General features: G+C 49.5%; 1 protein-coding gene across 1 annotated transcript in view; it reads left to right on the plus strand.

Moving 5' to 3' along the window:
• The first annotated feature begins 354 nt into the window (after positions 1-354).
• The window catches only part of IQCA1 (IQ motif containing with AAA domain 1), a 165,754-nt gene continuing 147,841 nt past the window's right edge, over positions 355-18,267 (plus strand). Inside the window, exons 1-4 of the mRNA XM_008690299.1 lie at positions 355-668; positions 9,292-9,616; positions 12,956-13,075; positions 16,276-16,467. Coding sequence (XP_008688521.1) covers positions 658-668; positions 9,292-9,616; positions 12,956-13,075; positions 16,276-16,467 — 648 coding nt within the window. The 5' untranslated portion in view covers positions 355-657. The remainder of the gene's footprint in view (positions 669-9,291; positions 9,617-12,955; positions 13,076-16,275; positions 16,468-18,267) is intronic.

Here is an 18,267-nt window from a genome sequence, read left to right on the forward strand (position 1 = left end):
AGTCAGGTTCTGAACAAATGAATGTCTGTTACCCCATCTCACAGATGGGAAGACTGAGGCTACAATCAAAGCCCTTGTCCAAGGCCACATATCTGAAAGCGGATGAAAGCGGGGCAAACAGGGAAGCGGGAAGACCGCGTGGAGGACCACAGGACGGCGGAAGGGACCTGGACTGGACCCCGGGGACCTGTCCCGGGTGGGTCCGCCGGGAGGTCAGCCCCTCACCCTGGTCCCAAGCAGGCGGTAGCTCCTTTCCGTGGGACCAGCATTCCGCCGCGGGCGCGGTTGCCACGGAAACCAGGCAGCAGCGCAGGCGCGTGGAGCTCAGGGGGCGGGGACGCGCCCGGCCGGCACTGCGCCGGCACTGCGCAGGCGTAGCGTCTCGGTTGCTAGGTTCCGCCTCGCGTCCCGCTGAGTGGCTACAGTAAAGTTCCAGAACCTTGGGTGGCGACGGGTACGTTCGAGTTCACCTATCTGTGCCTGCGCGCTATCGCCTTTTCCTGCTCTAAGTGAGAGGATAGCCCCTATCCCCGTCCCCCTCCTCCAGAAGGACCTCTCCGTGGACGCCCCTGGTGGTGTCCCGACGCCTGCAGCCGGCCGCCCTTCGGAGCGAGACGGAAGAGCTTCCAGGCGGGCGAGGAAAGAGGGAAAGTAGCCATGTCGAACGCGTAAGTGATGGGCGGCCGGCTTATAAACCTGGGGTGGGCGTCTTCAGACGGAAAGATGGCTTGCTCTGCTTCTTTTCCTTTTTCTTTTCTTCTCTCCTCTCCCCTCCTTTTTTTTTACGTGTTAGCAAATGAAGATAGGCCCAGGATAGAGTATCAGCTGCTTGTGCACAAGGAATGGCCTACGCCGAGGTCTCCCTCCTCCCCGTCGCGCTGCCTTCTCCCGCCATGGAGATGAGCTCCCGTAAGCCCGTGGCTTAGGCCCTTGCTGCTGTCTATTTGAAACAGCAGCCCCTTCAGGACATTCAGTACATTGCCTGCTTTTTTGTGCGTCTTTCTCAGTTATACGTGGGTTGCTTTGTGCAAACGCCCACGTCCCGTATTAAGTCAAGAAGGAGCCTGAGGAAGCTTTATGGTACCACTCTGCTTTTCACAAGGGACCGCAGTCGGGTGGTAGGGGTACTGGAAAGAGCATTCGCCTAGCGCCCTGCTGTTCGCCCGGCACTCGTTGGGTGGCGTGTTTCGTTTGGTCTTCATCAGGACCATTTCGGACGTGGGATGGTGCTGATTCTGCGGGCGCTGTGCTGAGTGTGCGAAAGATGGCCGCGCGCATGAGATTCACAACACCCAACGACGCAGCACCTGCTAATACTGTTATTCCCATCTTACAGCTGAGGAATCAGGCAGAGAGGGGCTAAGTGGTTCATACCAAGCAAGCAGACGGTGCCCTCCTGGCACTGGAGCTCCAGCCTGCAGGCACGCTCTTGCTCACCCTATTTGTAGGTGAGGAAACGAGAGCAAAGAGATCAAGGGCTTACTGAGATGTTGAGGGAGGGGAAGATGGGGAGCTCAGTTTTGGGCATGTTGAGTTGGAAGTGCCTATTGGAGATCAAGTAGGCAGTTGACTATTTGAGCCTTGAGTTCTGGAGAGAGGTCTGTGTATGAAATATAAACGCGGCAGGTGTTGCTATGTAGATGGACTTTATTAACACGGAATGAGTGCAGGCAGAGAGAGAAGGGGTCATCCCGTGGTAAGAGACTGGGGAGCAGACACCAGCAAAGGGATGGAAGGTGTGATCTGTGAGGAGGAAGCAGAATTTTGGTGTTCTGGAAGCCAGGTGAACAGGAAGTAATGCTTCTGGAGGGAGGGCGTGACAGACTCAAACACTGCTGAGACAAGTCAGAAGAGAACCGAAGGGGGTCATCCATTTAGCAACGTGGGGTCCGGTGGTGCCCTCAGCCCTCGTGGGGGATGCAGTAGGAAGATTGCTGAGAGTGGGAGGGAACAGGAGGAGAGACAGTGAGCATAGCCAACTTTTTAAAGGAGTTTTGCTATAGCTGGTGCAGGGAAGTGGGGCCAGGAGACAGGTTTGTTGTTGTTGTTGTTGTTTTTAATATAGGAAGCCGTGGCATGTTTCTTTGCTAAAGGAAAGGGGATGGTGAGGAGGAGGGAGTAGAAGGGTGATGTTGCCAGTGGGGGCATGAGCCCCAGTGGGTAGCTCGAGATCTTGGCTTTGAGGGGGGAGCTGAGTTGTTTATCACAGGGAATTGAGAAGGGTAGAGTCTGTCAGTAAATGCTATTTATGGGATAGACATCTTGTGGCGTTCTAGAAAGATGGTGTAGGGGGTAGATGATGGGGACAGTATGGAGCAGTGGTGATGCCCCCTGATGAAATGAGGTGCAAAGCTAGGGGGTGGGGCAGGGAGAATGATCTGGAAGTGGCAGTGAGGAGCAAGGACCTTGACCCCAAACCCCCATAATGGTCAGAGGAAAGGGAGCCTCTCCCATGAGGGCCGCAGGGAAGGACAACTGGGCCTCCCTTAAGCAAGAAGGCCAAGGGAATACTCTGGAAAGAGGACAAGCAGCCACATAGTATTGGAAGAATTTGAAGATTTATCCTATATAAAATATCTTGGGGAGAATTCCCATTTTGCAAGATTTAGATTTTTCGTTGAAGCACATGGTACGTCTGAATATTCCAGTCTTCCCCTCCCCCAGCCACCCAGTTACAGAAAATCTGCCAAGCTATAGAAATAACAGTCTGGCCATTTTCAACTGTCATATTCCGTCTTCTCCACCCCCAATCCTCCTGACTTCAAAATCTGCAACATTTCTTGGTCATATGCTCAAGTCTGAAACCAATCAAGTAGTTAAAAAAAATTCTAAGTAGTCTCATGGATAACATACCACCTTCTCATTACAGAGTGCATTTAAAATCTCAAGAACACTTTCACATCCGTTACCCCATTCCACAGTAATCCCGTGGGGTGTCCAGAGAGGTCATTATCCAGATCTGCCACTTGAGGAAGTGAAGGCACAAGGAGGTTGTGGCCAGCCTGAAACCCCTACCGCAGGGGACAGCTTCTGATTCTAAACTTACGGCACTTTTGCCTTTAAAACCCTCCTGGCTGTACCCAAGAAAAATAAAAACACATGTCCACACAGACATGCGTGCAGGAATGCTCACAGCGGCCTCATCACAACGGCCAGGAGGCAGAAGCAGTCCCCCGTCCATCAGCTGCAGCGTGGGCCGGAGACCGTGGGGTGCGCGTGCCTGGACCATACCTGGCAGCAAGGAGAAGCGAGGTCCTGATGCATGTGCCTGCACACGCGCGCACTTGGGAAACATTGTGCTGAGTGAAAGGAGCCCGAGCGCAAGGGCCACCTTCTATGTGGGTCCATTTCTGCGAAATGCCCGCGGCAGGCAGACGGAGACAGAAATTAGATGAATGGTGCCCAGGGGCTGGGAGGAGGGGGGACAGAGGTGACTGCTAGTGGCTATGGGGTTTCTCTCGGGGAGATGAAAATGTTCTCAAGTTAGAGAGAGTGGTGGTTGTGAATATACTAAAACCCACTGATTTGTGTACTTTTAAAGGATAAATTTATGGCATGTGAATTATATCTCAATGATGTTCTTATTTTTTTTAAAAAAATCATCCTCTGGCATCCCAGGTCTCATGTAACGTTCCCGGGCACTGGCTCAGCAGGAGGTTCAGGGACCATGGGGCAGTGAGGCGGGGGGGGGCTAAAGCGGGGCTGGGATTGCACGCAGGGGCAGTGGGGGCTCCCCAGGCGGGCCTGGCCAAGGCACAGTGACCAGGCTGCTGGCGGTGCAGAGTGCTGGGGTTGTGGCCGTCGGGTGCCCAGGGAGGAGCATCAGGACAGCAGGGGACCTGGAAGGCAAGGACGCCGAGGTCAGTGTTCAGAGGAAAGGGCGATGATGCGGGGTGGGCTGGCTCACGTGGCTGCCTAATATTTCCCACCACCCAACAACCCGTGCCTGGCCTCTCCAGCAAGGCTCTCCAGAAAAGCAGCAGGTAAGGAAGGAAAAGGCTGCTGCCCAAAAGCAGGACTTGAAAGGCTCAAGCCACCAGGAAAATCCTCAGCCCAGAGTTCCAATGAGGTTTTCAGCTCAGCCACGGCCCTGGAGGAGTTTCTGCTTCTTTGACCCTGGGTGGAAGCCAGTGAGTGCACTGAACTAGGGCAGAGTGCAGTCCCGGAGTGGAGTCCGGGCATTCCTAAATTCTGGGTGTGTTCCATCCATCAATGTGGGTGTGGTTGCCCCTGGTGGAAGCATCCTCTACCCAGCATCCCTTGCTCACGATGGGTTTGAGTCTTTGTGGAATACCTGTACCCCACAAGGCAGCCTCCCTGGGGTCTTTCACAACTTTAGTGCTTACTGGCTTGTGCAATGCTTTGAAGTCTGATAAATGCCCTCATTTTTCATTACCGATCCCACCCCCACATTTAGAAATTATGACTAAATTTATTTATTTATGCAGACTCCAGTATATTATTACCAAATTCTCGTTAATGTTAAATTTGCATGTCAGTCTCAAGAGTCTGCTTTCTTTTTATCTTGTCTCTCCAGCCTTCTGCCTGTTTGGATCCTCTGCAGCTAGCGTCCTAGAATTTTCTTCAGTTAACATCTTGTGTGGCTTAGATGTTTAATCAGTCCTGGGAAAGGGGTTTCATTTTTTGTATTTTTCTCTGCAGCTTTTATCCATGTCTTGCAACTTTGTTGCACAGTTGACCTTTTATATTTTGACGATTTCCTTGGATTTTGCAACGGTGTCATTTACAAGCAGTTTCTTAAATCTTCTGTATGAATCCCTTCTCTGTCTGCTTCATCCTTTTCCATTCCTGTCTTTTAGATTTCTAGTGTATCTCCTGAAAATGTTTTTGGTCTCTGGTGTTCAGCGTTTTGAAGGGCTGACAGCATCTGTTCTTTGGGGTATGCGGACAGTATTCTTAATCAGGCAGATGCCATAAATTAAATTTATCGAGCATTTTCTTGGCCTCTGTGGAAATAATCTTCAGTTTGTGCTGTTCTGTTGCCGTATTTAGCTCAGCTTGTCTTCATGCTGAACTCTCGAAGATTCCTGGGATGACCCCTCCCTGGTCAGAGGGAACCACTCTTTTCATCTGGCGCTGAGTCCTGTTTGCAAAGTGGAATTTCAGATCCGAGTTCTAAACAAAATTAGCCTGTAATTTTCTTCCGTAATGCTGTCCTGACAGGTTTAGGCCACAAAACAAACCACATGGTTTTCTGTTTTATGTGAACATTGGTTGGGCAGCCGGTGTCACCCGTCAGGTCAGGGGACGCCTGGGGGTGCCGCCCCCTTCAGATGCTGGAAGTCTGGGCTTTGATGAACTAGAAACATTCTCAGCTTCTTGGCACCCTTCCCAGCTTTACCTCTCCCTCCCCCCGGGGCAGATGCTTGATAAGGCAGCGTTCATTGTCCCCTTGGTTTCTTCTTCTTCTTTTTTTTTTTTTTTTGGTGATAAAATTTAGATTTAGATTTAGCCAGCTGGACTCAGTTTAGATGATCCCAATTTTGTTGGCAACACCCAAAGCATAGTCAGGAGCCAGTCGAACATATGCCTTCTTTTCTCCATCAGGCCTGATCAAGGTGTTCATTGTCCCCTTGGTTTCTGCCTTTACCTCCCCTGTCCTGTTTGCCTGGTGTTTTAAGGCGCGGCAGGCAGAATCGCCCCCGTGCGCAGGCGGAAGGTGCTGCTTTTACTGTTCCAGGATGGGGTCCTTTCGCATGGTCATTTCTTCTGCAAGGAATGGCAAGTCCTGTGCTCAATGGAATCTAACCGCCCCCTCAAAACGTTCTTTTTTCATAAAGTCATCTAGCGGAATGTTCTTTCATTAGCAGTCTTTTTGAAATATGTCCAAGTTTGGAGACATGTGACACTCGCACCCCCCGGGGTGCACCCGAGGCAGTATTCAGTACCCAGTACCCAAATTCAGTGGCAGGCTGCAGAGAGACGTGTCTTTTCTACCATAAATCTTGGCGCATCTCAGCTAGGTCACCTGATTCGTCACCCTCATTTGCTTTCACCCTGAAGAATGGGGGCCACAAAGGAGCTCAGACTATGAGCTCTGGAGCCAGACTACCTGGACGGAGGTCAGCTCTGCTGTGCCTCGGTTTGCTCGTCTGTAAACTGCAGTGATGGTAACACCTGCTCGAGAGGCTGTTAGGGTTACGTGAGCTGCTCCCTGTGACGCACTTCGGACGGTGACCAGCAGTACGCACTTGTGAGCTGCTTCCATCCCCCTCCTCCTCCCCCTCATCATCTGAACCGGAAAGCATCTTCACACACAAGAGAAGCTTCTAACTTTTGGCCAAGAAGATGAAAGTCTCTCCTCTCTGTTCCAGGAATATAAAAATAAGAGATTTTTTAAAAGTTCTTTGCTTAATGTTTTATCAAAAATTTTATTTTTAGGGCCACCTGGGTGGCTCAATCAGTTAAGCATCAGACTCTGGATTTTGGCTCAGGTCATCATCTCAGGGTCCTGGGATCAAGCCCCGCTTAGGGTTCTGAGGTCAGTGGGGGAGTCTGCTTGTCTCCCTCTCACGCTGCCCCTCCCCTCTCTTGCACGCTTACGCACTTTGTTTCGAAATCAATCTTTTTAGAGTTTTAATTGTTCTTTTAAGTTTATATTAGTTAGTAACATACTAATATGTATTTATTATACTTGATAGTGGACTAGTACATTTTAAAATAAGTTGAAAATATTTTAAATTGAAAAACTAAAGAATTGGGAATTTTTTAATGTAAATTGAAACTCTGTGCGCCAGAAGCCACGTGGGAGCGCACAGCAGTGAGCAGGTGCAAGCAGGAGGCCCACTCAGGCCCTGGCACAGGAACGGGCACCATGCCCTGGGGTTGCTGCTCCTATGGGGCCTGGCTCCACACCAGCCGGGAGGACTGCAGCCGGACTCCGATGAATCCTGGCAGGATCACCCCTCCCAGCAGGACAGAGGTGGAGGGCATCTGCCTGCAGGGCTGTGGTAAGACACCAGCCTCTCAGCTGGAAGCCAAGCTAAGAAATTCATAGGCACTCAGCATATATAAAGAACCCCCAAAATTAACAGAAAAACAATCCGAAGTAGAAACAGGCAAGGCAAATGGATAAACAATGGGGGAAGAGAACTTACCAACAACGAACACGCAGGTGGATATTCAATCTCATTTGCAACCAGGTGAACGGACACTAAAATGCTGAGATAAAATTTCTCACGAATCATCTTGGCAAGAGTTATGATTATGCCTTTTCTGGTGGTAGTGGTGGTTCTCTTATTTTTGGTCAAGGTAGAGGTGGCGGTACAGTGTTGAATAATGGTTCCGAGCTTAGAGTCCCACAGACTGGGTTCAGACACCGACCTCACCCCTGAGGAGCAGCCCACCCCCTCCCACCTCAGCGAGAGTAACAGGAGCCCGCTCATGGAACGTAGCCAGGGTCACACCAAGCACAGGTCAATTCCACACCAATTCCAGGTCAATTCCAGGAAGCGATGTTGACAATTTCTCAGAGGGAGGTGCGGAGCATGAGTGAGGAAGGGCAGGTGGGGGGCCAGGGCAGAGCGCCTAGAAGGGATGCCTGCTAATGACCTTGGGAAGGTCGATGAGGGGCTCCCAGTAAAACAAGGTGGATTTAATGAGCAATTTTATCTCCCACTCTTCCTGAACCACCTCAAAATAGCAATAGAGGATGTCAAAGGCTATAAACACATGAGGGCCACGGGAACTTTAGAGCATTTGACAGGTGATACTGCGAAAACACAGAAGGAGGAAATGCAGATGAGATGAGGGGGAAGAGGCAGGCCAGAGAACGCGGGGCCCGAGGGCCAGCAGGGAGCAAGGAAAAGCCCACCTTCCAGCAGAACCCTGGGAAGAGAGGGGGCAGGGTCTGGTCCTTCTGAGATGGGGTGAAAGGTGGTAGGTCTGCCTGAGGGGCATTTCGCCCCCAGAGAGCAGGTGCCCAGCTGCCCCCATGCTGGTGGAAGAGGCTCCTGCGGGCAGCCTGGACCTGGGGTGCCACAGCCAGCTGAGCGTGGGGTTGGGAGCCAGGCTGACAGCAGAGAGGAAGGGAGAGCCCTCACTCCTTTGACCCACTGGCTCCATTCAAGCAGATTGTGCCCCCCTGGCCAGCACGGGAAAGACTTAATGGGTTGGGGGTTTCCCCCTCACCCCAGGGAAAGGACCAGGATCCTGCCCACTCTCTCACCCCTGGGAGAGTTAATAAGTCTCTTCCCAGACACACTGAACTTTCCATTAGCCTTTCGTCTGATTCTGGGATCTAAAGAGAGTCAAAAATCACCCAAAATTTCAACCAAAAAAAAAAAAAGTCTGCTTTGGGTGTATTGGTAGGGATCCAGGCAGGAAAAGGATGGCACTCTCAGCAGGACGGTTAATAAAGGGACTGGCGGAAGAGATGGGGACAGAGTCTCAAGGAACCAACAAGGGACAGCTTGGCATCCTGGGGCAAGCAACGCAGGGCGGCCCCCACCCTGAGCCTTTGGTAGAAGGAGGCTCCCAACCCTGTGCTGACCAGCCAGGGAGGCAGTGGGAGAGGGCGGACCCGCGTCTCACTCTCCTCCCACCCTCCGGCTCCCTGTCTGCCGCTTCCACCGACTCAAACGAGGGCAAGGAGCCCGCTCATGCCTTCCTGGGGGCCGGCCTCCCACACGAGCCGCACCTCGCTGCTTATGCCCCGCATTATGGTTCTCAAGTTCATGGTTGTTGCTTAGCGCTGTAAGGCATTCGCTCTCCACTGCGGGGACTCGTCCACTGTGAAGACCCTGCAGTTTTTTTATTCGTTCTTTTATTCATAAACAATTGGGTTAGCGCCTTGTTGGGCTGTTATAAAGAAACACTATTATGTTCATTCTCGATACAGATTTACAGGAGTTTCTCTGGGGAACGATTGTTCATTCATAGGGTCTGCCCCTATTTGACTTTACACAGTGGTGCAGAATTACTTTCCAATGTGGTTGTTCCAACTCAGCCACCAGCTGTGTGTGTGGACAGGTCAGTGGAATATTCTGGCTGACAGCTTCTTCACCTCTGAAATGGGTGTAATCCTGCGGGTTTTACAGGTACAGTGAGGAACCACTCTTATCATTGAGGTGAAAGGCTTCTTAAGCTTAAGTATTTGGCAGTGATAGCAGCGGTCATGTCCGAAAATCACATGCACCTCAACACAAGACATAAATGGTCTGAAGGGAGCTACACGCGGTGTTCCTGGTTCACATTTGATGCTTGTTACTCCCGAAGCCCATTTTGTGTGGCTCACAAAGGAATTTTCACTTATTCTCTGTCTTCCCCCAGAATGTATAATAAGATGTGGCATCAGACCCAAGAAGCCCTCAATTCTTTGCTTGACAAAGAATCTCGGAACATGATGGAATCACAAAGCAATCAAGTCTTCATCTTCCAAATGTTAGCCACCTTCTACATAAAATACGTGCAGATCTTCAGAAACCTTGAGGACGTCTATGACCAGATCGTCCACCCGCAGAAGCGAATACTGATCCGGAAAATACTGGACGGAGTGATGGGTCGCGTCCTGGAACTGAAGAATGAAATGGTTGAATTGGAACTAACGGAGTTTCATTATTTTGATGACATCCTGCAGGATCTAAAGTTGGCTCCTGTAAGTACTCAGCTTCTCTTACCCATTTCTTATTGCTTTAAATAAGCTATGTAGGCCTGTAACCAATTTTCCACAGGCTTTCTAGACATCTTTGCTGGTTGTTGTAAGGAAAGTCGAAGCGTTGCCCTTCAGCTGGGCCGTCCCGCCCTGGACAAGGACTGGGTTCCTGTAGTTTTGGGCACAGACAAATCTTCCCACAGTCCTTGGGTCCATTGGACACTGAAGTTGTCATCTTCCTTGTCACCATGGTGTCTGCCCAGATGTGTTGGCTGGAGTAGGCCAACTCTTCGATAACTGTCCTCGGACACAGACCCTCGCGATTTCCAGCCCCAGTGCCCCTACTTCTGTCTCCAGAGGAGACCTCCCTCTGGCCTCTCTTTCCTTTCTTCTTCACGATGAGCAGCCTCTAGGTTGCTGGTTCCTTCTTCCCAGGGGGGTGCGTCCCCTCCTCCGCTTCCGGTCTTTGGTGACTCGGGGATTTTTGGCAATAGGCCTTTGAGCCTCAGACAAGAAGGAAGGGCAGCCTCCCTCTCTCTGATGCCCTGGAGCTGTGAGCATTCTGTCCGCTGTTGCCCTCCCGACCTTCACTTCAGTGTCAAGGTCCTGTAAACTCGGTCTTCATTTTGAAAGGGACATTTCCCTAAAATAAAATTAAAAGGAGACAGTGTTCAATTTTCTACCTGGTATTTAACGCCTCTTCCTTTTGAAAATATTCGAGATTCTATAAAGGTTACGTTTCTGTCTGGACTAGAGTTTTCTAGCATTATTACTGCACTTCGTTGGAATGGACTCTCAAGAATATCTAAAATGATTGAAAATGTTGAACATCACCCCAAAACTTCTATGTTTATTGCGTTCATTTATAAAAGAGCAGATTAAAGCACCAGATTTTTTCAGTCAGGTCTACTTTACTCACCCATGTGAGTCTATCAAGAACACCTGAGGATAAACATGAGATCGAGTCATTAAATCATATCCCTAAATTGAATTAATGAAGCAATATTAAATGTGTTAATTTAACGCCAAGAATATTAAATAATATTCTCGAAACTCAAGAGTGAGAAATTTATGAAATTTATGTGGTGGGCTCCTCCAGATTTTCTGGTCCACCTGGTTCATCTTTTTAAAGGCCACGAGCCCTGAAAGGGGTGACAAATGAGGGACATTGTCCAGGAAGCCTTCCTGGTGGGATACTCTCAACTGTGTTTTCCACCATTTCTGGAGGGTGCATGGTGAGCCACGTGATGACACTGGGGTTCAGGTGGTTAGTAGTTACGTCCAACAACAGAAGCATGGACTCTGGGAGCAGTGCTGGGCCAGGGAGACACATGTGTGCCAGGTCTGGGAGCTCCTACGTGGCTCAGTTCTGCAGCCCTAGGTCTGGGCCTCCGTGGCTGCCACCCGCACAGCACACAGCTCTCTGCACAATATGACCCGCAGTCCGACCACAGCTGGTCAGTTCAGGGATGGGTACTGGTGTCTGCGCCAGGCAGCCCTTCCCTCAGAGATTCTGAAACCCAGACAGAGAGACCCATTTCTGTCTTGGAGTCTGAACTGTGGGCTCCCAAATTTGTGAGTAGTTGGAGCCTTCATTCTCAGATGCTTGGAAGAATGAAGAAAGCTGCTCTTGGGAGTGAAAGAGGGAGAGAACGAGAGAGAGAGAGAGAGAGAACAAAACAGACTCACCAAGAGGAGCAGAAGTAAATGGCAGAGTCCTGAAGCCATCTTCATCCCTGGACACATCCCTCCTGATGACCTGCACTGGGTCCACAAAGTCCTGAGTCCGTCCATCAGTGTCCCCTCCCACTAAACTCACCGGAAGAGTGTTTCTGCAGCCTGCCGTGTTAGAAGCCTTCCTAATAGGTCCCTGATGTAGAGAAATGTGTCAGGGAGACAGAGGGAGTTTCTCTGCCACAACAAGTGTCCCACATTCCACCCTGCAGAGGATGGGAAACCCCAAGGTATCTGAGGTGGACATAAAGGGTATCGTGGGCGGAGGCCCAGCACAAGCCCGAGCAGCTGATGTCTGTCTCCCTGTCTCTTCCATTCTCAACCGCTCTATTTCCTCCCCCTCAAAATCTTAACTAATGGGCCAGGTGGAGCCATGGCAACAAAATGTTATCTTAAAAGTTGGAAAAGTACAGCACTTTAACACATTTATTAATAAATGAAATCCCAACATTAAATAGAAGTGGAATCATTCTCCTCTGACTGTCCTCCATCCAGGCCACACTCACTCAGGGAACCCTGGAAAGTCACTCCAAAACTCTGTTAGTCTAAGATAAAGTTTGGTTTTCAAAAATAGTTGCCACCTGGTACTGATATCCTCTCACCAAGTCTTTAAAAAGACACCCCTTTACGTTACAATGCTTCTTTAAGGGAAGGCCTGTTCAAAATCCCCTGGATGGGGGAGAGAGTGTGGAGAGTCATGGCAGAATGGGAAGAAGGGGAGCTGACCCTGAGAACCAGAAGCTTAGCATTGGCAGGCCAACTGGTCTACCAGAGGCAGCCAGGCATGCCTGAGAGTCTAGGACAGTGTTTCTCAATGGGAGTGGCCATGGGCCCATCCCATACCCCCGAATAACACTTCTACACTCCTCATTGTTGAACTTGGGCTGGTAAACATTCGTGTGACCTCCACTAACTGAAATATTTGGTGATATGCATAAATGAAAAACAGAAGTTTATATTTATTGCATAAAAAAAGAAGTTTCCTAATAAAGCAAATGAACTTTACCAATAATTTTTGTAATTTCGGGTTATTTAGGTTAAAATAAAAAATTATTAGGAAAAAAACTGTGATCACTTACATGCAAATAATGATGCTGATGATAAATTATGAGGTTGAATTCAAATATCTCTACGTCAGCGAGAGAGGGAACACAAGCAGGGGGAGTGGGAGAGGAAGAAGCAGGCTCCTAGCGGAGAAGCCTGATGTGGGGCTCGATCCCAGAACGCTGGGATCACGCCCTGAGCCGAAGGCAGACGCTTAACGACTGAGCCACCCAGGCGCCCCTTAATTTGCATTATTATTTTAGGTAGGCTGAGATGATATTTCTTTAAAGACCTTCATTAAGTTATCATTAGTTAATTGAGGATTAACTGATGTGAGTTCTCAAGTTTTACTGTAACGATGAAAACAAGGGCCGTGGTGATGGTTTTTCCTTGTGACTTTGCGTCTCCTTAGCGGTAATGAATTCTCTTCACGCCCCCAGCCTCATCACCTCTTCAATCAGGATAGAAGGTAAAGTGCGTCTCTTTGATGTGCAGTCCTCACTGTATAGTGTAGACGGATTTGAGTCCTGGAATTGTGACAACAGTATTCTTTCTGTTCTGTAGCAACAACTAGACATTCCCATTCCCAAGTATTTTTTGAAGGAGAAGCTGGAAGTCATCAAAGGAAGAGAGAAAATCCTTGCTCAGATATTAGCCGACACTGGACTAAAAATACCTGATAAGGTTTGTATATCATTTTAATAAACGTCATTCCATAATCTATAAAACCTTTTTCTGTGGCTCCTGACTGTGAGACAGATTATGTCCAGTGGGAGGAAAGCAGTACCCGCCCCTCGTGCTATTCGGCATGTGTAAGAAGTTGCTTACCTTAGGGAGCTATTTCTGATGATTCAAGACCATTGTTTTTCAAGAACTTAGGGATAGAGATCAAAACATAATGCCTCGTTGGTTATGTCAATATCTCTGAGACTTATCAGATTTATCAGCTCGATTTGATTTTTCATCTCAGAGCCCTAACCTAAAGTCAGAAGCGGCATGTTTTCATATGATATAATTAAGTGTTAAGATAACCTACTGGTCAGTCTTTTCCTTCCAGACTTTTCCACACAGCACCTGCCACATCCACCTTCTGGCAAGTCTGCTTGTGCATTTCAGGCCCTCGCTGCCTCCCGCGCCAGTGCCTCACAGCCCTGGCTGGCCATGGCCCACGCAGGGAGGTGGCGGTTGGCCACGCACACTGGGACAATTCTGAGGGAGGGGGCACTGTCACTAACTATGCTGAGGCTGCAGGTGCAGCCTCGGTGCCCAGGGGAAACCAGCATGTGTGGGCTTCCCCCAGACAGGCCCCTTTGGGTGTTGTCAGCCTAGGTCAGCCAGGGAAGCCTGTTGTCAGCCAGGGAAGTTTCCAAGCACGATCAGAACGGCAGTGGGGCGGGAGCGGGACGTGTCCCATCTGCCTGCTGCAGGAAGCACTTGGGGTGCCCTGTGCTCTCTCTCGGCCACAGGCATGCTTCATGCTGCACAGAGGGCTTGCTTTTCTCCCTACAGCCCAGCCTGTCGAATGGTACTCATTCAGCAGCACCCAGCTTGGTGCAGCCCCCCCCACCCAGAAACCTGTCCTGTCCCAGCTAACTCAGGACCGTCTCTCCCTCCTCCGCCTCTCCCCTAACTGACCGGCCCTCCCTCTGCGTTGCATTCCTGGAAGTCGGTCCTGGGGCTGTTTCGAGTAGGGGTCCTCTCACCATCTTTGCCCCTGTTGATGCCTTCCGTCCACACATCATTCAGAAGGAACCACTCAGCACCTCACCCAGCTCCCCCAAGGAATCCCCTGGCACAAAACATTGACAAGCAGGGCAGAATTCACGGAGGATTTTGTAGGGGAAATGGAGGAAGGAGATGACGTTGTACACCCTACAGTCAAACCCTAAAAATTCCTCTTTGCTGTTTCTCCCTTCTGCTGTCCCCCTCGGCTGGTGCAGGGTCAGCCTCAGGGACCTTTCTCTCTCAGCAGCCAGCTTGGCTGAACTAGGTAGAACCGTCCAGCTCTATCCCAGCCCCAACTTCTGATGGGCCCAACGTCAGCAATACGCCAGGCTCTGGGCAACAGCCCTTGACATCGGTGTGACTTTCTCAGACTGTCAGTGTCTCACGAGACCCTACTTTCACCTCAAGCTGCTTATTCCTTGAAGATATATGCAATATATATCCCAAAAAGAATTTTGAGAAGGAAATATTATCGTCCAGTCCTACCTCTTTAATGCTTAGTGTTTACTCTTGGGCTCTATGTAAATGTTCAAAAATCTTTGTTGTATCGAGTAGACCACTCAAAACCCTCAGGAGTCTTTGATAAGGGCTGTAATGACTTTCAGAGTGACAATATGGAATCTAAAGGAAATAAGTACAATAATAACTATTATTTGCAGGACACCTGCTATCTGCTTAAGCGATTGTGCATACCTTGTCCGGTTCAACGCCCACATGCTAGTCATTCTACTCTAACCTGCTGAGTGCATTGTTGGAACTGTGCACTCACTGCAAATTGGAGGTGATAAGATCTCACTGAAAACCAAACTCTGAGGAACTGCTACGTGAAAGAGCTCCCTCAAAGGGAACCAGGGCACCGCCCCGAGGAGCTCTGTTGGGATGCTCTATTGGGAAGAGGGTCAGTCTTGGTTCACATTGGCTCCAGCCCTTACTAACCAAGGGAGCTCATGTCAATTCTACTTCTTCTGTCAGCCTCAGGCTTCTTAACTCTTGGCTGGTCACAAGAATACCCACCTGGGAGGTTGCTTTGTGAATTTGCTGAGATTATCTATGAAAAGCATCTGGCTCTGTAAGGTCTCAGTAAATAACCCTTCTCTCTCCCTGCTTCTTCCTGGGCACCGTCCCCCACCCCCACCCCAGGGCCATTACAGAGAAGAGATCATCGTGGGAAACAGGGGCCCTGGTGATGAACCGGAGCCCCTCACACTTGGGACCTCAGGGTCTGGCACCATGGCCTAGTAAGGTGGCCACACTGCCCTCCAAGACCTTGGCAAGGATTTAGCCCATGATTGGGTGTTTTCTGATTCAGAGGGTCTCTCCCTTCTGCCTCTGTCCCTGCGTGAGTCTCCACCCAGGCCAGGCCACAACCCCAGCTTCTCCCTCGCCCCAAGGACCACAGAGAGCCTCACCCCTGAGCCCACTCAGAGCTCTCACAGGGCTCCGGATGCCCCAGCAGCCTTGCTCTTGACCTTCCTTGGGAAAGGACATGGCCCTGCCCCTGGCTTTGCCTCCTGATAGCCCACCTGACATCCCCAGAGGCCGCATTTTATCCCAGGAGCCCTCGTGTTTCTCCAATCGTAATCTTCCCATCCTATTTGGCTGTTTTGAAATGTAAATTTGTAAGTACTAGAACACATTTCCTATGTAAATTGAATACTCCTAGAATGATTTTAACATCACCCATATTTACTGGATCATCCTGGAGTGGATTTTGAAGTCAGCATTTTACTTCATGTGTATTTTACATTTTAAGTTCTTGTATTAAAGATGTGCTTTTAATTTATATGTTTCTACTACTAAGTTAATAAAACATGAAGAGCAATTTTGAGTTTTATTGAATCCATTTTATTGGCATCCCTGGTATAATTTTGCTGCCAACTTAAAATATTGTGGAACTAATTGGTATTTTTTTCGGAATGGTAGAGGAAAGCTTATGGGGTTTCTCAAATAGGGGACCAGAGCAGGAGCGCGGCATGTTATCAAAATTCACATAACTCATGAGTACGATGGTTAGTATTAAACCAGCATCAATCAGACTCTTCATCAACAGTTCAGGAACTCTTAGCAGGGTGGTGTCAGATGTAAGCATGTGATGTGTCTGGGATCAAGTGATGGAGTTGACATGTTGAAACACTGATTTAACTTGGAAGTTTTTACAGAAATACACCGTGAAGGGTATCCCCCTGGAAGAGGCTGTTAAACTAATCCAGATCGCTGAGAGAGCACGGCAAGGTCGCCTAAGAGCGATGTTCATGAAGCAAATCTTCCTCCAAGAGCACAGAGCAAAGCAAGCCAAGATCCTCGGCGAGAAAGTCGCCGACGTGGGAGTCGCCGCGCTGAGGATTCAGAAGGTGCGCGTGTGGTGCCCGTGGAGCTGGGGGACAGGTGACTTGACACAGCCAGAGCCGCACCCCAGGGTCGGGGGTGAGCTCTGAAACCCCAAATCCCCAAATCCTACCTTTAATAGAGCTGGGTTTTAAATTCTAGAGAGATCTTTTATCTTACCCTGGGGGAACTGTTAACTAAGGTCGGTCATGGTTTTTTGGGTTTTTTTTAGATTTTATTATAAATAGGTATAAAATGCAGGGCATCTTGTTTAAATATTTTTAAAGGTCATTGATAATTGTTGGAAAGAACGTGGCTCAAAATTCGTGGAGGATTTATATCCTCAATGTGTATTCACACACACACGTAATCACAGAAGGGGTGCAAAGGTCCAGACCTGCTGGCTTGTGCAAGTGTGAGCTGTTGACAATGCCGGTGACCGTCACTAAGCACCACGACATCGATGTTCCCTTTAGAAGCGGGCCCAAGGTTTCCTCCCCAGATGAGCACAGTGGGTTTGCACCCCGTCTTTTCCCAAGTGGAGGCTAAGGTCACTTGCAGGAAAATGCGGAAGCTGGCGTGTGGGACAAATGAGACTGAGAAGAGAGAGAAGGAAGGCACCGGGACACAGACCCCATCCAGAGAGTCGGAACCCCGTCCCTGCTGGGATCTGAGTGAGGGTGGAAGGCGGGGAGGTGGGGGGCGTGGAGGGACCCACAACAGACTGCTTCCTTTCAAGTTTCTGTGGAGATAGGAGGTTCTAAACAAGCATGCGAGTTCGGAGCTGAGGTGTACCGGTCTTGGACGTGATCGTGTTCTATTTCCCCACATTTTAGTGGCAGTTTTTCTTTTCGAACTATGTAGTGCCACCCCTAGATCTAGCCCCACACTCCTTAAATCTGGAAGTTTTCTCTTGAAGACACCCAGGTAGGGGACTCTCGCTAATGAGAATTGTAAGCCATTTCTTCTCTCCCCCCTTTATCGACATAACACATTGTGCGCATTTGAGCTGTATGATGTCATGATTTGATAGACGTATATATTACAAAGTAATTATCCCCGTAAGCGTAATTAAAACATCCATCACACCACATCATTACCAGTTTCATAGTGAGAACACTTAAGATCCACTCTCTTAGCAGGTTTCAAGGACACAACACGGCGTTGGCTGCAGTCACCACGCTGTACGTAGACCCCCAGAACTCATTCATCTGAAAACTGGAAGTTTGTACCTTTTGGCCACTTTCACGCATTTTCCTCACCGCCCCCCCAGCCCCTGGTGATCCCGAATCTACTGTTTCTGTAGGTTTGGTATTTTAGATTGCACGGCTCAGTGAGGTGATAGAGTCGTCGTCTTTCTCTATGACTTTTCTCACTTAGCACGCTGCCCTCAACATTCATGCATGTTGTCACAAGTGTCAGGATTTCCTTTTTTTGACTGAATGATATTCCATTATGTATATATACCGCATTTTTTTATCCATTCATCGTCAGCTGAAGGGTTGCTCCCATGTCATATCTATTGTCAGTAATGCCGGGATGAGCACAAATCTCTCCAAGACAGTGGTATCCTTTCCTTCCGATATGTATCCAGAAGTGGGACAGCTCGGTCCTAGGGTAGTCCTGTTTTTAACTTTTGAGGACCCTCCCAACACCTGTTGTCTCTTGTCTTGTGGATGAGAGCTGTTCTGACAGGTGTGAGGCTGTCGCTGGGCCAGCAGTGGGCTGTGCAGTTGGCCGATTTGCTTCTGGGGTCTTGGGCGCGTGTGGCTCCTGTCCGGTCCGTGCGTGGACGGGCCTGCCTCCGGCACCCCTCGTTCACTAGG

The sequence above is a fragment of the Ursus maritimus genome, unplaced genomic scaffold (assembly GCF_017311325.1).
Source record: "Ursus maritimus isolate PB19 unplaced genomic scaffold, ASM1731132v1 scaffold_1, whole genome shotgun sequence".
NCBI lineage: Eukaryota > Metazoa > Chordata > Mammalia > Carnivora > Ursidae > Ursus > Ursus maritimus.